We start from the raw sequence: 22551 nt of genomic DNA on the forward strand, positions 1-22551 counted from the left end.
GTTTTGAGATGAAAATATCAAGATTTTGGTAAATAACGTGAATAATCTTTACTTTCTGTATTTATAAAAGCTGGATTACATTTAGAATCTTTCATTTATACTTTGTGTAGAAGATTTACTAAATACCCTTAATGCTTAAGTCTTCTGTCTTACAGTTTCGGGGCTTGACCGACTGCGCTAGACATAGAAATACGTGGAGATTTAATATCGAATACAGGTACTAGTAAGTCAGTCATTCTCTTATTAATAATAGCTCATTATTTTATTATGTTTTTTTTATTTCATCCAAAATACTAATTTAAAGCCTTACTACATAGATTTGTTGCGACCTGTTCTAATATTAATCGAAAATATTGTTGCTATTCCACATACTCCCTTACCAAAACAAAATAACAATTTCCTTATAAAAACCACCCACTTCATTACCCATACTTCTCTCACACTTATGATACACTAAATCAGAATTTCGTTTTTTCTTTCCCCAGGGCTCGTTTGAGTGTCCGTCTGAGTTCGCCCCTGACATTGAGTTATCTGTTAAGAAGTACCCCAATAAGTTGCACTGGACACTTTAGGATCCTTGCCAATTTGAGACCTCACGAATAGATTTTTTATACCCAATCCCATATGGGGTAAATCTTTCTGAGCGCTTTTTGATTTAGTGCGTCTGTGTGTGTTTTATTGGCGTTATATGAAGGACGTGTGAAAATGTGTGTGTATGTTGAATGTTGTGATGTTATGAGTGTGATAAAATAATATGTGTAATTATTGTTTAGTAAATATACTGTTTAAATAATATTACTTAAATTGTAATTTAACTAAACGTAAGTGTTACATGTATATGAACTAATTCGTAAGCTTAATTAACCGTGCCATTAAAATGAAAAAAAGTCTAATAAATGAATATTACAACTAAAGAATGAATTGATATTGACTCAGTCTCTTATTATCGTATCATATTTTTAATTTAAAGCATACTACAGTAAATATGAAACCCTCGAAATCCTAAACATTACGGTAGCTTTACATTTATTAAAACCACAAGACGACTTGACGTCACAAAACCCACGAAATACAAAATCAAAATAATGCATACAATTTCTAAAATATCCTCAAGATTGATGATCGTTCTAATTCCCATTAATTCCCATAAATACAGGGTGTTTATACCGAGTGTATACGTTACCCCACGAGACATGGGTGAGCTAAATTGGATGAAATTGTTGCGTATTATAGGACTGGATAGATGACTGATGGTTTTGGTATTTTGAATTAAAATTGTTGGTGTGTTGTGTAACTTGGTCTAAAGATAAACTTGGGTTTAACGTTTAAACTATCAAAGTGTGTATTACATACCTGCTTTAGATTAATGTGATTTACTGCAGTCATGTCGCTCCTTGATTACAAAAGGGCCACAACTCAAAAAAAAATGAAAATCGTTTTATTGCAAAAATGACACCTGAACCGCCTATATTTTATGGTAAAAAAAAAACCCCCATCATTTTTGCTTATATTATGGCTGCACTGACTTACTGCCCTTTTTGCATTAGCTCACTTTGACAGGTAATGTCAGTGCAAAACAGTCACTTTATGAGTTACGCCCGAAAATTTTACGCAAACGCACGTCGGTTGCGTGAAAAAGTGCCACAATCCAAAATATGTCTGTGTTGGATGCAAAATATCAGGTAAGTGTGATTATATTTTACAATCCAAAACTGCCATATTTTGGAAAACGTCCTTTTTGCATTCAAACATTAGTATTTGTTATTTTTTATTTTGTAATACATAATAATAAATTGCCATATTTGAAATACGTCCTTTTTGCAATCCAATATTAGTTAAGTATAGTTATATTTTATAATATAACAGTAGCATATTTTGAAATACGTCCCTTTTGCATTAAATTATTGTGGAATAAATAATCATTTTTAGCGTGCTAGAATGGGAAGGCCAGAAATATGACCGTTTGGCATGATAATAATTTTAGTTTTCGTTTCAATTTTAAAAATAAAATAATACATTTTGATGCAGGCAAAGGCAAGAGGCACCCTTTCCTTTCAAATTCCTCTTTCAGGGGCAAGATCCGACCAGTCCTTTTCAAATGCGTCTAGGTCATCCCGCCATCTCCACTTAAGTCTCCCGCGTCTGCTATGACCATCCTCTGGCACCCAGTTGGTAGATATGCGGGCCCACTATAATGTGGCCGGCTCAGTTCTATTTCAGCTTGGCGGTCTTCTCCCCTACATCGGCTATGCGAGTTTGGGAGCGCAGTATAGAATTTCGGACGTGATCTGTTCTTTTGACGCATAATATACTATGCTCCATCGCTCTCTGGCTCTTTCTGGTTTTCCGTAAGGGACCATGTTTGGGCAGCGTAGATAAGGACGGGTAGTAGGTATAAACATGTCGACGAGCTTTCGCTTCAGTGACAGTGGAAGGTTACCCTTCATTAGCTCTTTCCTGGACCAGGATCTCTTTCAGGCACTTGTGACACGTTTGTCCAACTCTTTGTCCCGTCGGTTGTTAAAAGAGGTTATCTGGCCCTAGCAAGTGTACTCGTCGACATAGTCTATGACGTGCCCGTCTATCTCGACCCTACGTTTTGTGTTGTTGGTCATAACCTGGGTTTTTGTACGGTTCTTACTTAGTTCAATCTGAAGGCTTGCCGTGCTCAGATCTTTGAGTATTGATTCGAGTTCCGATGCCGAAAAAGAGAAGAGGACTATGTCGTCTACAAAACACAGGTTTGTTAACTGTTTACCACTTACAACTATGCTTTTGATTGCCATAACACCGCCAGGCTCCTGAAAATTTCTCCGAGGGTGCTGGTAAATAATTTGGGAGATAGCGGGTCTCCCTGTTTCACGCTTCTTTGGATTTGGAATGATATTGTTATCTATTGCTTTGATGAGTTTGATGTATGAAGGTTCGATTCTACATAGTATCTTTAAGTAGGACTTGGATAGAGTGATGATTCTATGGCGGAATGAGTAATGCTGTCAAAAGCTTTGTAATAATCCATGAATGCTAAATATAAAGGCTTATAAAACTCAAAAACCTTTTCTATTATCTTATTTCTTTAATACTCCTGCTGCACTCAGTCTACTCGTCACGTTACCCATTGATTGATGATGATGATTGATGTTTAATTTTACTAAATAATGAAAGTTACGCACAAAGTTGATCTCAATAATTTTACTTACTTAATAAAAAGTTAAGACTTTTTAATTTAGATTGTATAATACAATGTTTTAGTGGTCCATTCAGTTATGGTTTTACTTAGTAATTATTATTAAACTTTTTGATACGGTTTTTTTACCAAAAAAGTACAATTAACCATTTTTATTTGTAAAACTGTGTTTAATTTTTGACATATTTTTCATAATATTGGTTCAAATTTTGAATGCAAAAGGGACTTATATGCTTTTTTCTCTTAATAGGTAACAGCTATTACAAAGTTTATTATTTAGATAGATAGAGCTAAAAAATACGCATCTAATGATATATTAACATCTTGTATTTAATAAATAAATATATGAAATGTTATAAAAAAACAGCTTTAAAAATTTGTTTTGGCTCTCCTGTAAAATTTATAGATTTCGATTTGTGGCCCTTTTGTATTGAAGGAGCGATGTATACATTTTTCTCGAACTTAACTATAGAATAGAAAGTTTTCTACATTATATAGTGACATTTTCTGAAAGTAATTATATATTTGTTTAGAGTAGTATTTTGTTATTATTATCACATTTTTGGCGATGAAGGAAGCAGTCTTATAGCGTTATCGAAACAGTTTTTTCGAGAATTGTTCAAACCATCATGTTAAAATGTTTGATGTTTAAAGTTTACTTACAGTGTGTCATGATAAACTTGTCCCAATTTTTGAAATAGTGTCTGTTTAATAGACCGTTAATATCAATGAATAAAACGTAATTTGAATACTAAACCCTGGTTTATCTTGAAACCAAGCTTCGTAATAACGACACCACTGGACGCATCATATTTCGTGTATCTATCTAGTAGAGAACGTTAGCGAAGGTTTTGTACGAAGGGATGATGTTTTGTGCATTACATCCCTTTTGCATCCATTCTGCAGTTTGATTTATGATGTCACGTGAATACCTGAGTTAGGTACTACGATCGTATTTGGTAGAGACGGTATGGATTGCGGTTATTTAAAAACATCTATTTTATTAGCTTTCGGGCCAATTTTACAGCTTTATTATAAAAAGTGTCGGATAATCCTTGTAATAAAAAAGTTGCAATATGAAAAAGCCGCTCACTTGTTAAGGAAACTCAGGGTTTATTTTTAAGCCCAATTTCGTAAAAGCATCAGTAGAGGCATCATATTCGCATCAAATTTCGTGTATCTGTTGTAGAGAACGTTTGCGAAGGTTTTGTACGAAGGGATAATGTTTTGTGCATTACATCCCTTTTGCATTCATTCTGCAGTTTGATTTATGATGTCACGTGAATACCTGACTTACGGTCTCGTATTTGGTAGAGAGGTGATAGATTTCGGAGATCAAAATATCTATTTTACCAGGTATTTGGGCCAGTTTTCCAACTTATAGATAAGTGACGGATAAAATCAATTTATTCATTTAGGTCAAATGCAGACACTTATGATAGTCAATGATACAGAGAGTGAATTTACCGCCAGTTCGGAAGATAATCTATCAGACTTAAAAATAAGAAGCACGATTTGTGTTATAAAGTGCAATAATGTACATGCTACAGTGGGTTCGATTTCTACTAGAAACAAAATATTGCTTACTCGTAGTACCTACTAGTTGAATAGCGTAAGTAATATACTGATGACACGCAAGGCGTTGAAAAACTATGTCATTAAAAACACTATAATTTCCAAGAAATAACACATGACTCCTTGTAGTTATTTAGGTACATTCCATATTTTAAATAGTTTCTTTACATAGCCTATAATTTTATTCCACCTTGTTTATTCCAAACACTTTTCCAATTATTCCCAAATAATTGAATTCTATGAGATTAGAATCTTTAACATAAAGCATTTCGTATAAAAGACGTTTTCTAATGAATCCTCTTATTTTTCATATTGTTTGTATAAAGAGAATTTTCTTTTAAATTAAACCAATGTGAAATCTTGTTAGCATTTAAATTATACTTTGATCAAAACAACTGAGCAACAAACGTATTAGTTTTAATAAAAGAAGATTAAAACTCCTGAGTAATTATTTATTTTATTATTTGTTTTTGATAAATAGCTTTAGTTCTCCAAATGAATACATTTATAGAAATCGATTGCTATGACTACTGAGAGTTATTCATATACGTAATAATTAATAATTTCGTCCCATATTCAAACAGAAAAAAAATATTTTTTTACGTAAACGCACGAAGAATATTAATAGCAAACAACTGAGATGCCAAAACAAAAAAACGGCGCTAACTTGCTTATGTTCGTAGGTATAATAAATATAAACAGACTACAAATAGGAGAAGATTGTCAAATCGAGTACAAATGTTATTTTACGCAAACCATTACAGTAAAAATCTTGAAAAGCTCTATCGTTTTTTCTGCCACAACAGCCAGATAATAAAATAAAAATTACACCAGCTAAAAGACAATCTCAAACAAATTACTCATTTGTGGGTTAAGTTCTAAATTGTAACATCATTAATCAATCGTCAAATTAAATCAAACTCTAATTAAAATTATACAATTTTCTCTCTATAGACATGTCTATACTAAATGCCTCACACATGTGAGCCCTCAAGGTGGCTATTACGGCATACAACGCACTACAGTCGCTATAGTTCCCCTAACGTGCACGAAACTTCTTCATATTATTGTGCATCTAAATTACCTCAGGGAACAACACGGACGGCGGAAGAATGGAAATGTTATCGCTAGTTTTGGGGACGTGGTTGGGCGTGTTAATTTTTGGTTATAAGGTTATGTTTTTGGTTGGAATGCACCTGAAATTTAACAGAAATATGTATAACAATGCAAATATAAATATATGCAATTTTAAGTATAAAAAATTAAAGCGAAGTATCTAGTCTCCATCACATTGACGAATTTTGATTTAACAGATAAACAAATAATAGGAATGAATTAATAGCTGGATCTACATTTTTAATTGCTCGTAAAATAACTAATGATTTTTTTATTGATATCTGATATATTTGGCCAAATTAGTTTTCCAATCACGTCGTAAAAGCTGACCTAATTTAAGTTTTAACCGAGCAGCTTTCCGATTCGTTTTTGCATTAAGAACAATTTTTTATTACTTTTAATCATTTAATTAAGCTCGAAATTTATGATAATACACTTTGACATAGCTGTTTACGCACAACCATGCCATTAAAAACAAATACAATCAAATTTTTAATCCAAGCACATCCAGCGTCTTATATCCTCGCAGCCATAATTCCTAAAAGGAGTACAAAAGCCCACATACTCCCCGCATTATCTAATTTACCATTGTTTCAAACGAAACAAATTTTCTTTGATCTCTAGTTAGATCCCTCTACGTCTAGTAAAAGTTAAAACTTAAAAGAAAGGGTACGGTAGTTACCTAAAATTTGAGCAATGTGTACGCTTGTGAGTTGCTATCGTAATAACAGTAGGCGTTTCTGTGTATTGAAACTTTATGGTAATAATAGGCTAGTAGGCAGATACTTTTGGAGTCAACCTTTATGCATGTATTTTAGCATAATACTAGAAGTTTATTATAGTACATTTTAAAAAGTATCAACCGTGCAAAGGAATTTCGTCAAAAAAAATTAGGAGAGGACTGATTTTTGTTAAAATAGGTAAAGCTTTCATTTTAAAATCCTTTAAAAGCTTACGCTCAATATTAATTGCACTCATACAACTTGAAAAATTTCGCTAGATACATCATAATTAAACATTTTTAAGAAATAATTGCAGGGCGCGAAGCGACGCGACTGCGAGAACTTTTGGGTCCTATGTAACTTTCTTATTTAAAACCTACATATTATGTCAAGTTGTTTTCCGACACCAATACCTATCTACTTATTATTAAGTATGATAACACTAAATAATTTTACCCGGCTTTAGCAACATTTTACTCTACTAAAAAACTAGCTCAAAAGCTCAAAAGAATTTTACAACAACTAAAACTACAGCATTAGCGGTATAACAATATTTTCCACTAGTTTTCTTCACAAAATATTAAAGCGTTGTGTTATTTGCTAGGCACTATGCCACCTGGGGTCACGCTCAACGTTTTTGAACTGAGCATAAATTACACCCATCTATTTAAAATTTAAACTTTTAGAGCACTTAAGAATATACAGAAAAGTAGAAAATATGTCCACAATAACAGTTGCTTTAGAATATTATATTAAGTCGTAAAGCAAGGAAAATAAAGATTAGTGTACCTACACTAGCTTCTGCTCGTGACTTCGTCTACGTGATGTATAGTTTTACCAAAATAAAAAGTGTCGTGTGTGTTATAAACTGTCTGTCAGTGTCAACCAAAGATCATCACTATTCGTGCAGTAGTTTTTATGTGTCAGACTAACAAACCTACATACATCCATTCTCACTAATCAGTGGGATAATAGCTTTTTTACAAATTGCGCTGGCCATGGTCGCAAATGACTGGCTAGTGAATCCTGTGCCGAAATTTCTATCAAACGAAATTAAATTGCATTGAAAACACACTAATTTCCGTATATTACGAGATAATACATTGCCTGGGTACTTATTTTCCACCATCCACATACACACACCTAATGAAATATGCCCTCCGATAGTTTTACAAACCGCTGTATACTAAGGCAAGATAAAACTTCGAAAATTCAATCAATCGATCTATTTCCACGAAAGCCGCTTAATCCAGTGCCTAAAATAATCCAGACCCTAAATAAACTACACACTTAATTACTTGAAAGGATTTCCTTCAAATTGGTACAGGCATTATAGACCTCCCGGGGACCTTTTTAACGATTTCTGGGGTCATTAAACTAAACGCATTAGGCGAAAGGGCGCAACTGATCAAGTGTAAATATCTAATGTTTTTATTTGCCATCGGAAGGGTCACATACTTAGAGTAATGGAGACTGGAATGGAAACATTGTATTTGTCTTGCTGAATATCAAATGTTCTGTACCTCAACATGTCTTGAATGTCCTGCAGCAACAGGGGATAAGAATAGAAAATAAATTTGATAGATTGGAACATTGTGTATGGTGAAATAAATACATATATAGCTATGTTCATTTAACTTAATTGACGTTTAGTCTATATCGCTGATTGTTGGCAGCTCCTCGCATGATCAATTATTGTATCAACCACATTGTAAAACTTTTTGGCGATTGAAAAGAGTGGCCGTGAGTTTCTCGCTAGCTCTTCTCATAAGGCTCTACCCCCTTTCCGAGCTAGTGGTAGATTCAGTAATTGTAACGACTATCATAAGTGTCAATATTTGACCTAAATGAATAAATGATTTGATTTTGATTTTGATTTTGATAAATAGGTTTTGTTTCTTGAGTTAAAAAAATTGTATTGAAACAAAATTGAAAGACAATTATAATTTCATTTTTTTTACCCTTATAGTAGGTCTAAAACGCCAATAAATTTTAAATAGATTTCTGCAATTTAGGTAAATTATGCTGTACTATATTGCAACCTAGAAAATCCACAAATTATTTAGTACTTAACACTTAATCTTATTTTTTTCTGTAAGAGTTATTACCAACTTCGTTTTCCATCTTTCTGATCCAGTGATTAACAATCCAATACCACAGCAGGGGTCATAGTGTGAAATACCATTAATTTGGCAAAATCAAGCGGCATTTTGCTACTTTTTTGGCAGATGTTGGTTTAAATCGTTATCACAATAGATTGGGGTACGAGCCGCTTTTTTCTTCTGTCTAATGGCATGGGCAGGACTCCAAGTGATGTCCACAGTAAATTACTTAGATTTAGAGCCGTGTATCAATTTAAATTCGAGTAAATAATTCACGATTTGGAGTTTAAAGACTGTTGTTAAGATTTATAGTTCAAGTTTATAGAGAAGCAAAATGTATTCATATTATGCGGTATCAATTAGTTATACAGCAAATCTTAAATATCATGCCTTCTTATCTTTGGCGTATATTTTTTGTTAGTCTTCTAGGTTTATAGTGTTCAAACGAGACATCGATAAAAAAAATAACAATACGAATATTTGCCTCGTCTAGGAATCCACTACACGTACGTTTTGCTTACGACAAATTTACGAGCTGCACCTCTTATAAAATGTTTATATTAAACTTTATTAATATATTTTAATAAACATAACATTTTCTTTTAAACATTTCTAAACAAAGTCATAATATTAATGCAAATATACATTAGATAATTCAAGCTCACCAGCGAACGTATTCAAGTGCATTTATAACAAAATAAAACGGTTGCAATTACTTTAAAACGCAACCCGGAGCGTTCGAGTTGAATGCAAATATAAAAGGAGAGACCAACCCCTCTCCCAGGGGAGGGGGTGAATTAAAATTATAACCTGCAGCTTATTTATGTATGGAAATAAGTTTGGGTATAGTCTTATGCTGTCATAATTTATGAGATGAATAGTGGGTTGAAGGCATAATATGAAGTATCGCCTGCGGGACTGCTGTTGTCTTATAAACTAACAGTAAGTAAAATTTAACGTATATCAGTTCAGTATAATGACCATTATAGCAAACGAGCCAAACAGACAGAAAGGCAGATAGATTAATTTAACTTGTAATAAAAATAAGTATTGTTAGGTGCTGCCCGTATTTTCAGCACCTTCAAACGCTTTCATTCAATTTTTGCATCTGTAACCCGACCGAACTCAAGGTTGGCTTACTGATAGTTTTTCGTTAACTATGATCCTTAAATGTAGGCATTAATACGTGGAAAGTATTTGAAATTCAATTCCTCAACTGTGACGTAATTTTATCTTTTCAAATTGAACGATACGAAATCGATAAAACTGTCTGTTATCAAAGAAGCAATTAACTACGACGTATGCATTCCTAGTAATTCGTAATCTAGAACACGATTAACGAATTTCTGAGTAACGATTTAAATTGGCACACTAGTTTCAAATAACGTTCAATGATTTCTTCGAAGAGGGAATGCAGAGATCGTTCTACTAAGTATATAAAAGACAGAGTACTGAATTTAAGAGTTACTAAGAATTTCGATAATGCAAAGCTCTGTAATAATTGTCTGCTTATCCTGTAAGTAGCACATCGTTAGCAATAGCGAATTGCTACACGGAAATATATTATGAACTTTTTAATTATATCTTCTTGTACTTATTTCATTAATACTTAAAATAATAATGAGTTTAATCTTTGAAAATAACTTCAAAAATGTCATTAAGCGCCTGTTGCTGTAGTTTAAATACTAAATGGAGGTGAATAGTCCAACAAATTAGTAAAGGGCCTTGTATGTAAGATTCGCAGCGCACGGAAATAATCAAACTTTAGAATTAAAAACATCAATGACTCGCTGGCGAATTTTGGAGATGCCCAAAATTATTACTTATACTCTGAAATGGTGCATGCTAAGGTTCTCTGCCAATTTGTCTTACTAAAGATAGTACAACGCTTGACGGAAGTAAAGCTAAAGCTTTAGGAACATAACTATTAAAAAAATACATACTTATGCGCACTATTTACCATCACTAATAGTTAAATTTAATAAACAGTGGTTAGATGTGACACGTCAATTTATAAAAAAAACAATAAGGAACATAGAAAACTGACTCATCAAACAAACTAATCGATCCGTCAGTATATTTTCTCCACCTTTTAACAAACCAAACCCCTGCTAATAAAAAAATAATTGTTTCCGTTTTATTCCGCCCCTTCCTGTTTCGTTCCCCGTTAACTTGCAGTAATCTAACACGCAATCTTTTATTTCTTTTTCAAAATGTTTACTAAGGGTTATCCCCGTATTTATGATATTTTGGACAGTAATTAAAGCCTTTTATGAATGGTTACGACTCCATTTTTCCTTTTTAATTGGTAGAAATGTGTTGAAATGGATATTAGTGAGTCATTTTTGGGTTGTGGGGCAAGGAATGTCGTGATTACGTTTGGATTTTACGAGAATGACTTTTGGACAATTACTAAATGTAACTGATGTTATTGCTTCTGTGACGGCTTCTTATTTTAAAATATGATTTACTTGATATTATGCCGATGAAAGTTAGTTTCTAAGCCCCCTAACATTAGCCAGATTCAATTTAAGGTGATGTTTAAAGTTGATGATTTGCTTTTGATAAAGTTTTTTCGCAGTACAAATCATCACTTGTCACGGTATTGAGAGCAATGATAACCTCTAAATATCTCTACAAAATAAAGTAATTTAAAGATGAAATCACAGAATTTTCATTTATCTAATGCCTTACCTAATAAATAATCCGCAGTAACGACTAGAATATAATTAAGAAACCCCATCGCACTGGTTCTATTTCAAATAATGGGTATATTCAAATCCAATGAAAATTAAACCCCCCTCCAGAAACCACTATTATAAACGGAGCTTATGAAACAGGGTCTATCAGACGTTAAGAAAAAAACATTATTAGAAGCACAAGGGGTCATAAATTGCGGCATAATCCAAGCGGATACAACAGGGAACTAATGGTTTGTCTCAAACACAGAGAAAGTTTTAAATTAGAACCGAATCGTGAGGATATCGCGCGGAAAATTGACGTGCAGTGGAAAAAAACGGACTGGCGATGGTGAATTAGGGGGTTTTAGAAGTATTTATTATGGGGGTAAGTGGGGCTGGTGGATGGTTTTTTGATTTTGTTTTAGGGGAAAAGTAGGAATAAAGGTCATTTACTTTACTCAAAGTTGATGCTGAAGATCAGCATATTTTTTTTTTCTTGGTCAAAATGCATTTTTTGGTAATATTGGGTGCCTCATCTTTAAAAACTAATTTAAAGAATGTAATTAGAATTTAAGTAGCTTTAACATCCTTTAACCCACACCATAAAGTTAAGGACTTATATTTCGAAGATCACACAACAAGTAAATATGTCACAATACAATAAAGTTTTAAAGTAACCGGAAAACAGGATTTTACATTGTAAATTTAGGAATCGAGAAATCTAGGATTTACTCAATAAAACAACAGAAAGTAGACCAAAAACCTAGGTATATTTTATGTAGACAAACACTAAAAACAAATACTAAACACACTCAGACTGCCTGCAGAAAGCCTAGCTTCTTATAAAATATCAGCTCCCATCGTTTGAGCTTCGCGATGGGCGCGTCGTGGTCTATCTTCTTACTCCTTTTGTATTTTCTGAAGAACTCACCATCCACCTGTGGAAACACAGATAATATAATAATAATCAATTTCTTTGGGTACTAAATGTTCTAAAAGATTAAACATCAACAACAAATCAAATTTCAATTTTCGACCCACGACATCTTTAAAACGCTGAATGTAAGTTTGTTACATTTCAGTGATATGCTTGTACCGATTCTCAGCGGGAACAGACTACATTAAACTAGACTTAAATTAGTTATACGAAACCTGAATATTTTGAAAAGCAGATCGTAGAAACATAAAACATTTCTTTTACAAATATTTTGTAGAGCTAAGCAAGAAAGCGCTACAAGATTAATCCCAATAGAAAACGTCATCAGTGGTCTCTAATTCACTCGAAAATCTAACCTTAACTCTCTGATCACAGTTGTCCCGTGCTCCAGCAACATCACCAGCAGACTGATCAGGATTGTTCCTCTGCCGAGGGTAGAAGAACCAGCGCTTGGAGCCGAAGCCATCGCTCTTCAGGATCTCGTGGATGCGGTCCTGGCGTTTCTTAGTCGCTAAGTATTTTGATGGATTCCTTCGACTTTTGCTAGCTGAGAAGACGTAGTAATTTTTACTTTGTTTTGTTTACAGGTCAATCTTGTACGGGACGTTTCCTAAGCAGTAAATTAATTTCCATTATAGTTTTCACAAACTTTTCCTGTACTTTGTTGTTTATATCCGAAATGGGTCCTAAATACTAAAAGTTATTAAAAACATAATTTCTTTAATTGTTTGATTTTTCTTTGTTTTACCCGACATTATTTTCCAAATAAGCCACGAAAAAATGATTTCCTACCGAAACAAATTATCTTAAAGAAAACCACTATAATTGCTTTAAATGAAAAAAAAAATTAGTATTATTGCTGTACTTACGAATAAGATATAAAACTCTGAAGGCATCCAGGAACCCGGGCTCCTTATAATTAAGCTCTCTTGGACGAGTCCCCGAGCGACTGCGACTGCGTGTTCGGGTGCGACTTACACGGGATTGCGACCGCGAACGCGAGTGCGAACGCGACTTCGATCGCGACCGCGAACGCGACCGCGAGCGCGATTGGGAGCGCGATTTTGTTAAACTATCGCTCCTTGAGATAGATCTCTTTACTTGTCTGCTTCTGCGTAGGCGCGGCTTTGATCGACTTCTTCTGGAAGAACTATAAACACAAACAATAGCAGATGTATGGATGGGAATGAACACAGATAAATTTGTTATCGAAGTCAGTGGCGTTCTTTGCTCTGTATACTCTTATAAGCTCTGCGATTAAAACAAACGGTCTACGTGCTACTTGCGTCCAACGTAGCTATCAGCAATGAGATGCGTCGGTACTTTGACATATCGCGTCACATAGCGTCGCATCGTGTTTATTATTTCCTTATGACAAAGGGTAATTAGTTTGACATATTGACCGACAATAATCAAAAGTTTCAGCCAAACTTTATAGTCAAACAGTTTGTTTCGTTCCCTAGAAGTAATCGTGCCTGCCTGTGGACATCATAATGTTTATCCAGATGTGTTTGAATTGGATATAAGACGTATATTTATTAGGAAAAGTATATGAGTCAGTTCACACTTCTGTCGAATACGAATGACAAGGAATTTTTTTAACTTGGGTCCCGACAATATGGAGAATCATTGTAAGTTGGGGTTTCGTGTTCTATCTCACTAGAAAGATACTAATTAACACTTAAACTGTTCACCTTCCTCTATCCTCGTTCAAAGGTCCAAGTCCATAGTACTCGCCAAAACCATCTCCATGGTCAGGGTATTCTGCTTCAGGTGGTCGCATCGGCGGGTACGCAGCAGGGTACGGGTAACCATAGCCTTCCATCCACTAACATACAAAATATGTTCTTCTATACAAAAATTACCAATAATTTTAGAAAATTTTCGCCTGGCCGCTGTCACTGTCAAATTTTGTCTTTTTTGTTGGGTTTATTGCATGGAGGCTGGTGAGAATTGAACAAGAAGAATCAATGACGCGAATGGATTTTAGTAAATTAAAAGATACCTAAGTTAGTGATATAAAAACACACTTTTTAGTAAGAACATATTGTGCGTACCAGATTTTCCATCCTTGCCTATATTCTATTAAATTATTTGACTCGCAATTTCGTTGAAAAAATATTGGAAAAAGTTTCCCCTCCATTTCAAAACCCTTTTGACTAAAAAAAACACTCCAAAAAGTCATTAAGCCCATGAATGCGATATCGAACTTGAAAAATTTCTAAAGCATTATTATCGCGACGACTTACGACATTTACAGAGTTTCAAATCGATTGTAATCGAATAAAAAAGTTCTCGAGTAACTTATCGATTTGGAAAGAAAGAACAATTAAAGAAGTAAGATAAATTAGGAATCGATGAATGCTTAATGGTTCCGTCCATTAGAGGGTTTTGAGTTGGTGGAACAGTTTTTTAAAAAGAAAAAATTTAACTACTCTCCTTTAAAGTTTGAGGAAAGGCACGGATGTAGAGAGAAGTGTGATGGTACTGGGTAATGACCTAGAATTCCTTACGATGCTCCAGAATGATTTATGTGTCTGGAAGACGGGAGAGGCTCGTAGCTTAATGGCTCCAAAGCCGTTCTAACTAATGAAATAGCTCCGTGCGGTCAGTCTAACCATATTTTGGCTTTAAGGCTTTAGCAGATAGGTGCGAGATATTGTGAGGAATTTACTCAATCGATATTGCGATAGTCTAGGCCTGAGGATTTCTTGATTGGAAACTATGCGGGAACGTACTTTAGGTAACTGTTGTTCAAGTGGAAATCATTTGGATTGTGTTACGTTACGAAATTGAAGATGTGCACAAACTCAACAAATAGCCAACATTTATCATAAGTCTAATTATCATAAGCCTTAAATGGTTCGTAGTTTCATTTAGTTGAACTTATAATTATAATAATTTTGCACATCACCAAACACCATATTTTTCCTATGATTATTTTCTCTTATGAAGCTAGACATTTTTATATTCTTTATTAAAACGCTTTCAATTTTTAATTCTATGTGTCCAAAAAATTATTCATTGCTTATCGACTGTTATCATAATTCACAACTACTGGGACCGACTTATTACGTTTCCTTCAAAGCACAACCGTCTATGGAATGTGCGCACCAAGGCTGCTTAAAAAAGGATAGCTCTTTTTCGTCATCAGACTAAAATTTTTAGCCCATGTTGGTTCAGGTTCAATGACCTGTGTCCAGTCTCTTCTAGACTCCCAACTTCTCTGCTCCACTGAAGGCAGTACAGTGTTCTTTAACTTTGCTGTGAGCAGCGGTCTATTCTTCACTTACTTTTTAATATTCCGCAAGTTTTCAGCTCATTTAGATTTTATACTAAGTGTAGTTTGTTATAACCGTTCGACTTTGGCTAGTGGTTTGAAAGCAGCGAAGGATTTTGTTGGCAGAATTGGTAATTGGGGTTCGAATGATGAGGGAGTTAAAGTGTTAGTTGTGAAATGTAGAAGTTGATATTTTGATTTCTAAATTCAGATTAGTTATGCGATGCGATTTGAATAGCGCGGTTGTTGAACGAAGTGTAGTTGTGAAGTTGTTCTTTTGTAAACAAAAATGAAATTAGTCGAAGTTATTGATAAAGTTATATCAGATAATATTTTACCAAATATATGCTGTCACTTTATCTAACAGATAGGGTTTCTGAGACTTCTTCCCAAACTGTGTAACTGGGCCCTTAGTAATGTGCATGATCTGCGTATCCGTGATCAAAATATTATTTATTTTCTTAATAAATTAGTATGCGACTGTAGAAAAATGTAGTACGCATTTTTAAAGTAATGCAATGAGCAATCGGCAACAACATACTATTCTTACGTAATAACTTTTATTAGCTACAGTAAAATTATTATTTTTATTTGTAAACTCAACTGAAACTACAACTCATTCGATACAAATTAAACTTATAACGCTCTAAATACACTAACGGTATGAAATCAAATGGGAATGTAAGAGAAATTGTATAAAGCACAAGCTTTAGATTCACATCAATCAAGAAACTTAAACCAGTGTTTCAAAAAACATAATTTACTTCAACACTGGTACAAATAAATAACTATCTTTTTATATCTTCGAAATGTAAGCAGGTTTTTAAATCATCATACTTGATTTTTTCACTGAGTTTCTCTTACACTGATCTTTTTTAACCTGAATGGAAGCCCAAAAATGTGTTACTACTCGATCGAAAGCGGTCAATACAGACAAATTAAATAAAGACTTTCAAGCTTGCTCTCCATTTAATTTTGAACCGACCTGCGGAAAAGCATAAAAATTACAAACATACAAAATTTTTAAAGTAAATAAGCCGCGAAATTTCCAACGTCGCTCACTTTCAGTCAAAGCTTCGTAGTTTTTTTTTAAGTACAGTAAAAAACTCAAATCGTACTAATTAACTGAAAATACTACCTGTCAGCGGTAACCTAGTTCTGGTTCCTTTAGGGCTACCTTCTGTTTTGTTGTATCTTATTAACTTTTGTATTTATTTACTAGCTTACTTATAAGCGTCGTGTAAGTTCTGTTTATTCGTACCTACAGTATTTTGTCTTACTCACTCATTTACAGTTACGAAATTGATTGAAAGTGACATAATACTATATAACTGATAATAGTGTTGCGACGTTTATTACAAGTAGATAGGAATTAGGTACTGTTTGTCCGCGTTAAAATGAATTCTTTGGGTAAAAAGTGTCTGTGATTCCTGATTTTCAACATCTGAGAGTTCAATTCCTGAGTCAGTCTTAGTTGCGTGCCCCTCATTTGGCGGCAGGTTCCATCAAATTGTACGAAAAAAAAATATATTTACGAAAAGTAACTTTACCTCAAGTCCCTTTCTTATTCTTTTGAGAAATACAGTCAAAAACATATTCTTCTATTTCATTTTTGATTAAATATTCCACTCGAATCGTAAAAATAAATGTATACATGCAAACTGTTAAACACATAACATTTTGACGTATAATCAACTGCAAACATTCCTCACGAAAATACCTCGTCACTGCACAAAAACGTCCAATTTTAAATTAACATATTAGAGCTTCAGAACTCATATCCCAGTAATTTTGCAGATGGTAACCCTAGATTTTTCCTATTTGAATATAATTTGTGCTGCACCTTTGCATCATTCGAATTTCAACCTTAAAACATTACCTTAAGGTTGATTTTTCTACTGCGGGTATTGCTTTACAGTTCTTTATAAGTATTTGGTTGAAAACCCGCGTCATAATATTGCCGGCGGGTTCGTGACGTCACTGACAGCAATGACGTCAATTTCAGAGTTTTATGCTGTTAGATATTTTGCTAGTGTTTTCACTTTGATGCTTTGCTTGCACACTTCTGCAGAATCTGCTAACGTTTTGATTGACAGTCGTTAGTGAGTACCATTTGTCGCTATTTTAACTTTAGTACAATCGAATAAACATGCAAGCGATTTGTGATGACTTGTTTTATGTGTGCTATTTGTTAAATTTGTCTTACTAACAAACGTGTAAGGTGATCAAGTGTTTTGCCACTTTCAATCAATAAAAACTGTATTTGTTTCAAAATCAAAAATTTCACAGCGTTTATTAATAAGATAGTGCTTATATGACTGTATTATAATATGTTAGATGGTCTACATATCGTAATAAAAATCTAATAGACAAGTTCACAGTTTGTGAATAAGTCTGAGATAAACTATTTATAGTGACAGTAAATGTATCAGAACAACTGTCAAAATTCCATCTGATAAATTATCTGAGACATAATATATGCAAAAGTTTCCAAAATAGGTATAAAGGTCTCAATTACAACAGGTTCTCTACCAACAAGAATGTTTCCAATAATTTTACGACTGTGTTTACAACAAAAAATAAAATAACAAAAAAAATCTTAACAGATTTCCCGTTTGATTCGATCATACTTCAACCAATTTCTCCTTCATATTTTATGTGGTTTGATACATTTTATTGATGACAGTCAAATCAGAATCGATTCCGCACATCAAACGAACTCCGGCGAAGGTGTTCTTTGAGTTAAAGTATAAATAGTGATGTACTTTGAAGACGTTACGTATACGGATATTTTAGATGTATTTTAAAATCTTTGAAATTGATATAGACAATACCCATTTATTGATAGGATACTTTATTACACACTTATCTTGCGACTATGCGTGGTTTTCTTATCATGAAGTGGGCTTATGTTTTATCCCAAACCTTCATCTATCTTCATGCTGGGAGTAAAATTTGTTCAGCGATTTAGCCGTAAAAGTATAACTGATGGATGGATTACCGTATTTATCATATTAGTGTAAATGCATTTTTGAGAGTAAATGTTGCATCAAAATATCGCAACACCATTTTCATAGATTGCACCAAAGATATTAATTTTAAGTATATTTTTAAATAAAATAATTTATAAATACATCGAACGAGCTCTTAAATCTCATTTATAAAACAATAAATTAATATCGTACCGCTGAGATAACGTGTATTTATGTAAAATTAATACTTTAATATTATTAAGAGAATTCAATTACAACTGTCTGAATGGAAAATGCAGTAAATCAAGTACAGCCTCATAAATAACCGCACATGAAGAGACGTTTATATTCGTGAGTGTCATGGCCGATATATCGTTTAATTTTTTCTGAAATATCGTTCAGGGCAGTTTTAATTTAACCCTTTATTGAATATAGTCCAATACTTAAATGAAAGCACATAATAGAGCTGTAATATTTTTATACTGCATGGCCTGTTCGTTATATTATTTAATTAAATACAAATAGTTTTAAACTGACAAGCATAATATTTATTAGACCTGATTGGGTGTTAATTATGATGTTTATAAGAAGTATTTAAACCGAAAAATAATAATTTGGCTTTGGCCTCAATTCGTCACTTTAATAATCACAACTATTTAAAATCATATATCCGCAAAAATCGCACAGTAAATTACAATATCCGAATACCATATTCCACCACTAACCCGAAATCGTTTGAATCGAGTGCGCGGCGAAACGAAACAGCCAAGATCGACGCACTTGGCGTGTTCGAGAGCTTTTTTAAAACGAGACGAAGCGTCAATGGTACTTAGTGCCCTGTTAGATTGGGTGTCGGGGAACGTACTTTGAGATATTCGCGAAATAATATCGCTAAGACATGTTTTTTATCGATAGAGAAAAGAAGAAGAATAATAGATGTTGATATATTTTTGTTGCTTTTATGTTACTGGTTAATCTAATTTGTTAAAATAGTTGTTACATCTAGGTTTTGTTAGATTAGTAGGCAAAAGGTTAACAGGCAATTTTGAAATAATAAAATGATTTTTATTCACTATAATAATATGAACCAATCGAACAATAATATTATTAATGAAAGATAAGATTACAATAAGAAGGGAAGACAAATCACCTGATTTTGTAGAGTTTGAGAAACATTGCTACAATCTCGATTTTACAAAATTATTCTATACTTTGACTCCTTTATTTATTACTTCATTTCTTACAGAACAAAAATATCTCTTGTAGAACATTCATTTTACAGTTAAAACTAAATATTCGTCACTCAAATTATGAAACAAAACCGTTCCTTGCGAACAAAATTCGTTGTCGAAACTCGAACGGCTCTTCGGGTTGTTCCCTGCAAGCGCACAAACTTGCCACTTAGCCACACTCAACCGAGCACTCCCTAATGACGCGACTCGTATTGTACCAACTTTTTCATCCGGACTTGCATGAATATGGGCCTGGACGCCTTTGTACCACTCCCTCCTTCCTCACAAATTTACCAAATAACACCTACACACGAGTGAGACAACCCTACACGAATTTCAACCTTACAGTGACGTCACAAGAGCGATGTTTGTATCGTTAGTCTCCAAAACCTAGGGTTGTCAAAAGGTTTTTTTATTTATGTTTTACGTTATTTTTACACGAGCCTCGTCCTTTCAGCATCGTCCATTCACGCTTCGGAGTATATAAAGAATCTCGGTCTAATTGAATGTTCATTACAACTCGAAAAGACTTTTTTCTATTCCGTCTCTTTCAGATTAGAATTTGGGTTAGTGAATTTGCATTTATTTTAATTTGGACGAATGTGTTTTATTTGGAATGGCTTTAGGTGATTATTTAATTAGCATCTCGTTATTTTGAACAAACGTACGGTACGGTTTCATTCGTATATTTTTAAAGGAAACACGATTTCAGGAATTTACGAAGAAAGAGCTTTACTTTCCTGCTGTTTTACGCATCTGAATTTCATAAAATTAAATAATATTGTTAAAAATCTTATGACAATCTACATTACCTACTGCATCTCTTTTATACATTTAATATTTTTGGTCATAATAAAATGTTATAACTTGAAATAAGATTGGTGGTGTTATGGTTAAAAATCAAAAGTTTCGATAAATTTAATCAAAAAGCCAACGTCACGCGGTATTCCCAGGCGGTCACCCATCCAAGTACTAACCGCGCCCGATGTTGCTTAACTTCGGTGATCGGATGAGAACCGGTGTATTCAACATGGTATAGACGTTGGTGAGCATTGCGTCAGAATGAGCCAACATTTTAATTTCATTTCAAGTTAATGTGTAATATTATAAACAAATCTCTATTAGTTATAATATTAATCCTTTTATCACACAACCCTATTATGAACGCCATAATATAATATATCATTGGTCAAATTGTAACACAGCTTACGCTTAGCCTTATTATACAATCGTCATTTGCTACTGGTTGTTTAAAAATGTTCACAGTCTTTTACGTATTTTTCGTATCCAAAGTAAAAAATGTAAATATCGCTAACTTTACGCACAAATTATTACTTGCTGTGACAGTAAAGGTGCACTGTTTGGAAACCTGAACTAACTAGGAATCTTTAAAAAAGTCCTTGGCGGGAAATAAACTATTTTCCCACTTGTACAGGGCCACTGTTATACTAAATAAGTCTTATACTAATAAGTCTATTGTCAAAAGAAGTACTTCTAATTCCTATCGCATAGTGATAAATGTAGAGCTATAAAATAACAAGTAATGGAGCAGTTACGACTTCTCCAAACTTTTAGCGATTGCTTTGCAACTGTTGCAAAATTAACAATCATTTCTATAATAAGCTCAGTTTTGAATACCAACCGATATTTGTTGTTATAAACGATGATGCTGACTGTACCCGTGTCACTCCTAACAAGGCGTGCAACGACAAATTGTAAACGTCTTTTATCTAAACCACCACAAACTTTATACTATCTCCAAACATTTTGCCATTGAAATTTGAACTTTGTGCCCATAGTAATAAGGTATAAGGTAGTTAGTATAGTTGTATGTATAATTTGGTATATTTTGTTATTTGACATAGGATAGAGTCGCGATGTCGTGCAAATAGCAAGGGTTCATGGTGTTTGCTTAATGTTAGGATCGGGTGTTATGATGTTTTTGTATGATTTCAGCTATTTGCATGTGTGCGTGATCTGTCGGGAGCAATAGCAGCTGTTAAGTTAAGCCTTTATTTAGATGACTGGTCTAAATACGGTTTATTTAACTCTATGGTTAGAGTATTTGGGATAATAGTTGGTCTATAAAAAATCTGATGTTATATCAAAGCGACGTTCAGATAGTAGGATAAGAAAAAAATAATAAACAAAAAGCCAACGTCACGCGGTATTCCCAGGCGGTCACCCATCCAAGTACTAACCGCGCCCGATGTTGCTTAACTTCGGTGATCGGACGAGAACCGGTGTATTCAACATGGTATGGACGTTGGCGATAAACACTCGCAAACTATATGGCACAAGAAATAAACGCACCTACTGTTTAGACATTACGTATTACTGTAGTTATTTTTGTAAATAAATAGCAATTTAATAATGTATTGTTGGTTCTACGCCAAAGATTCTAATAATACGAAACACATGCATTACAAACTTATCAAACTACCAATTTAAAATGTTGGCTCATTGTAGCATTATGCTTGCCAACGTCCATACCATGTTAACTGGACTGTATAAAAAGGTCGCACCGGACCGTCACTCCGGCTGTCTTATAAATCACTTTACATCTCCACTCGCAAACTTTTCAATTACAAGCTTTGAGTGGGAATCTGTTGTGGATGGCGGAAATATGGATGTGGCGGTTTTTGGGGGTTTTGACAGCCACAGAATTTAGTGCTAAATACTGACTTCAAGCGTATTTATTGCGTGAGTTCAGAGGCATAATGGAATAATTAAGTCTTTGATTCCGT

General features: G+C 33.8%; 2 protein-coding genes and 2 non-coding genes across 4 annotated transcripts in view; 1 reads left to right on the forward strand and 3 right to left on the reverse strand.

Moving 5' to 3' along the window:
• Positions 1-12743, forward strand: part of LOC142987693 (uncharacterized) — a 44764-nt gene extending 32021 nt beyond the window's left edge. Inside the window, exon 3 of the mRNA XM_076136641.1 lies at positions 12696-12743. The gene's annotated coding sequence lies outside the window, so the exon portion shown is untranslated. The remainder of the gene's footprint in view (positions 1-12695) is intronic.
• LOC142987695 (uncharacterized) lies at positions 12196-14145 on the reverse strand. The gene is made up of 4 exons (XM_076136642.1): positions 14015-14145; positions 13190-13470; positions 12677-12867; positions 12196-12321 (listed from the first exon to the last, which is right to left on the reverse strand). Exons 1-4 carry the CDS (start codon positions 14143-14145, stop codon positions 12196-12198), a joined length of 729 nt encoding a protein of 242 aa, XP_075992757.1.
• Positions 14146-20732: 6587 nt separating this feature from the next.
• LOC142987746 (5S ribosomal RNA) lies at positions 20733-20851 on the reverse strand. The gene has a single exon (XR_012960534.1). It is a non-coding gene; the product is annotated as a 5S ribosomal RNA (ribosomal RNA).
• A 1105-nt stretch (positions 20852-21956) lies between these two features.
• Positions 21957-22075, reverse strand: LOC142987736 (5S ribosomal RNA). The gene has a single exon (XR_012960524.1). It is a non-coding gene; the product is annotated as a 5S ribosomal RNA (ribosomal RNA).
• Positions 22076-22551: the final 476 nt, after the last annotated feature.

This window comes from Anticarsia gemmatalis, chromosome 3, assembly GCF_050436995.1.
Source record: "Anticarsia gemmatalis isolate Benzon Research Colony breed Stoneville strain chromosome 3, ilAntGemm2 primary, whole genome shotgun sequence".
NCBI classification, from domain to species: Eukaryota; Metazoa; Arthropoda; class Insecta; order Lepidoptera; family Erebidae; genus Anticarsia; species Anticarsia gemmatalis.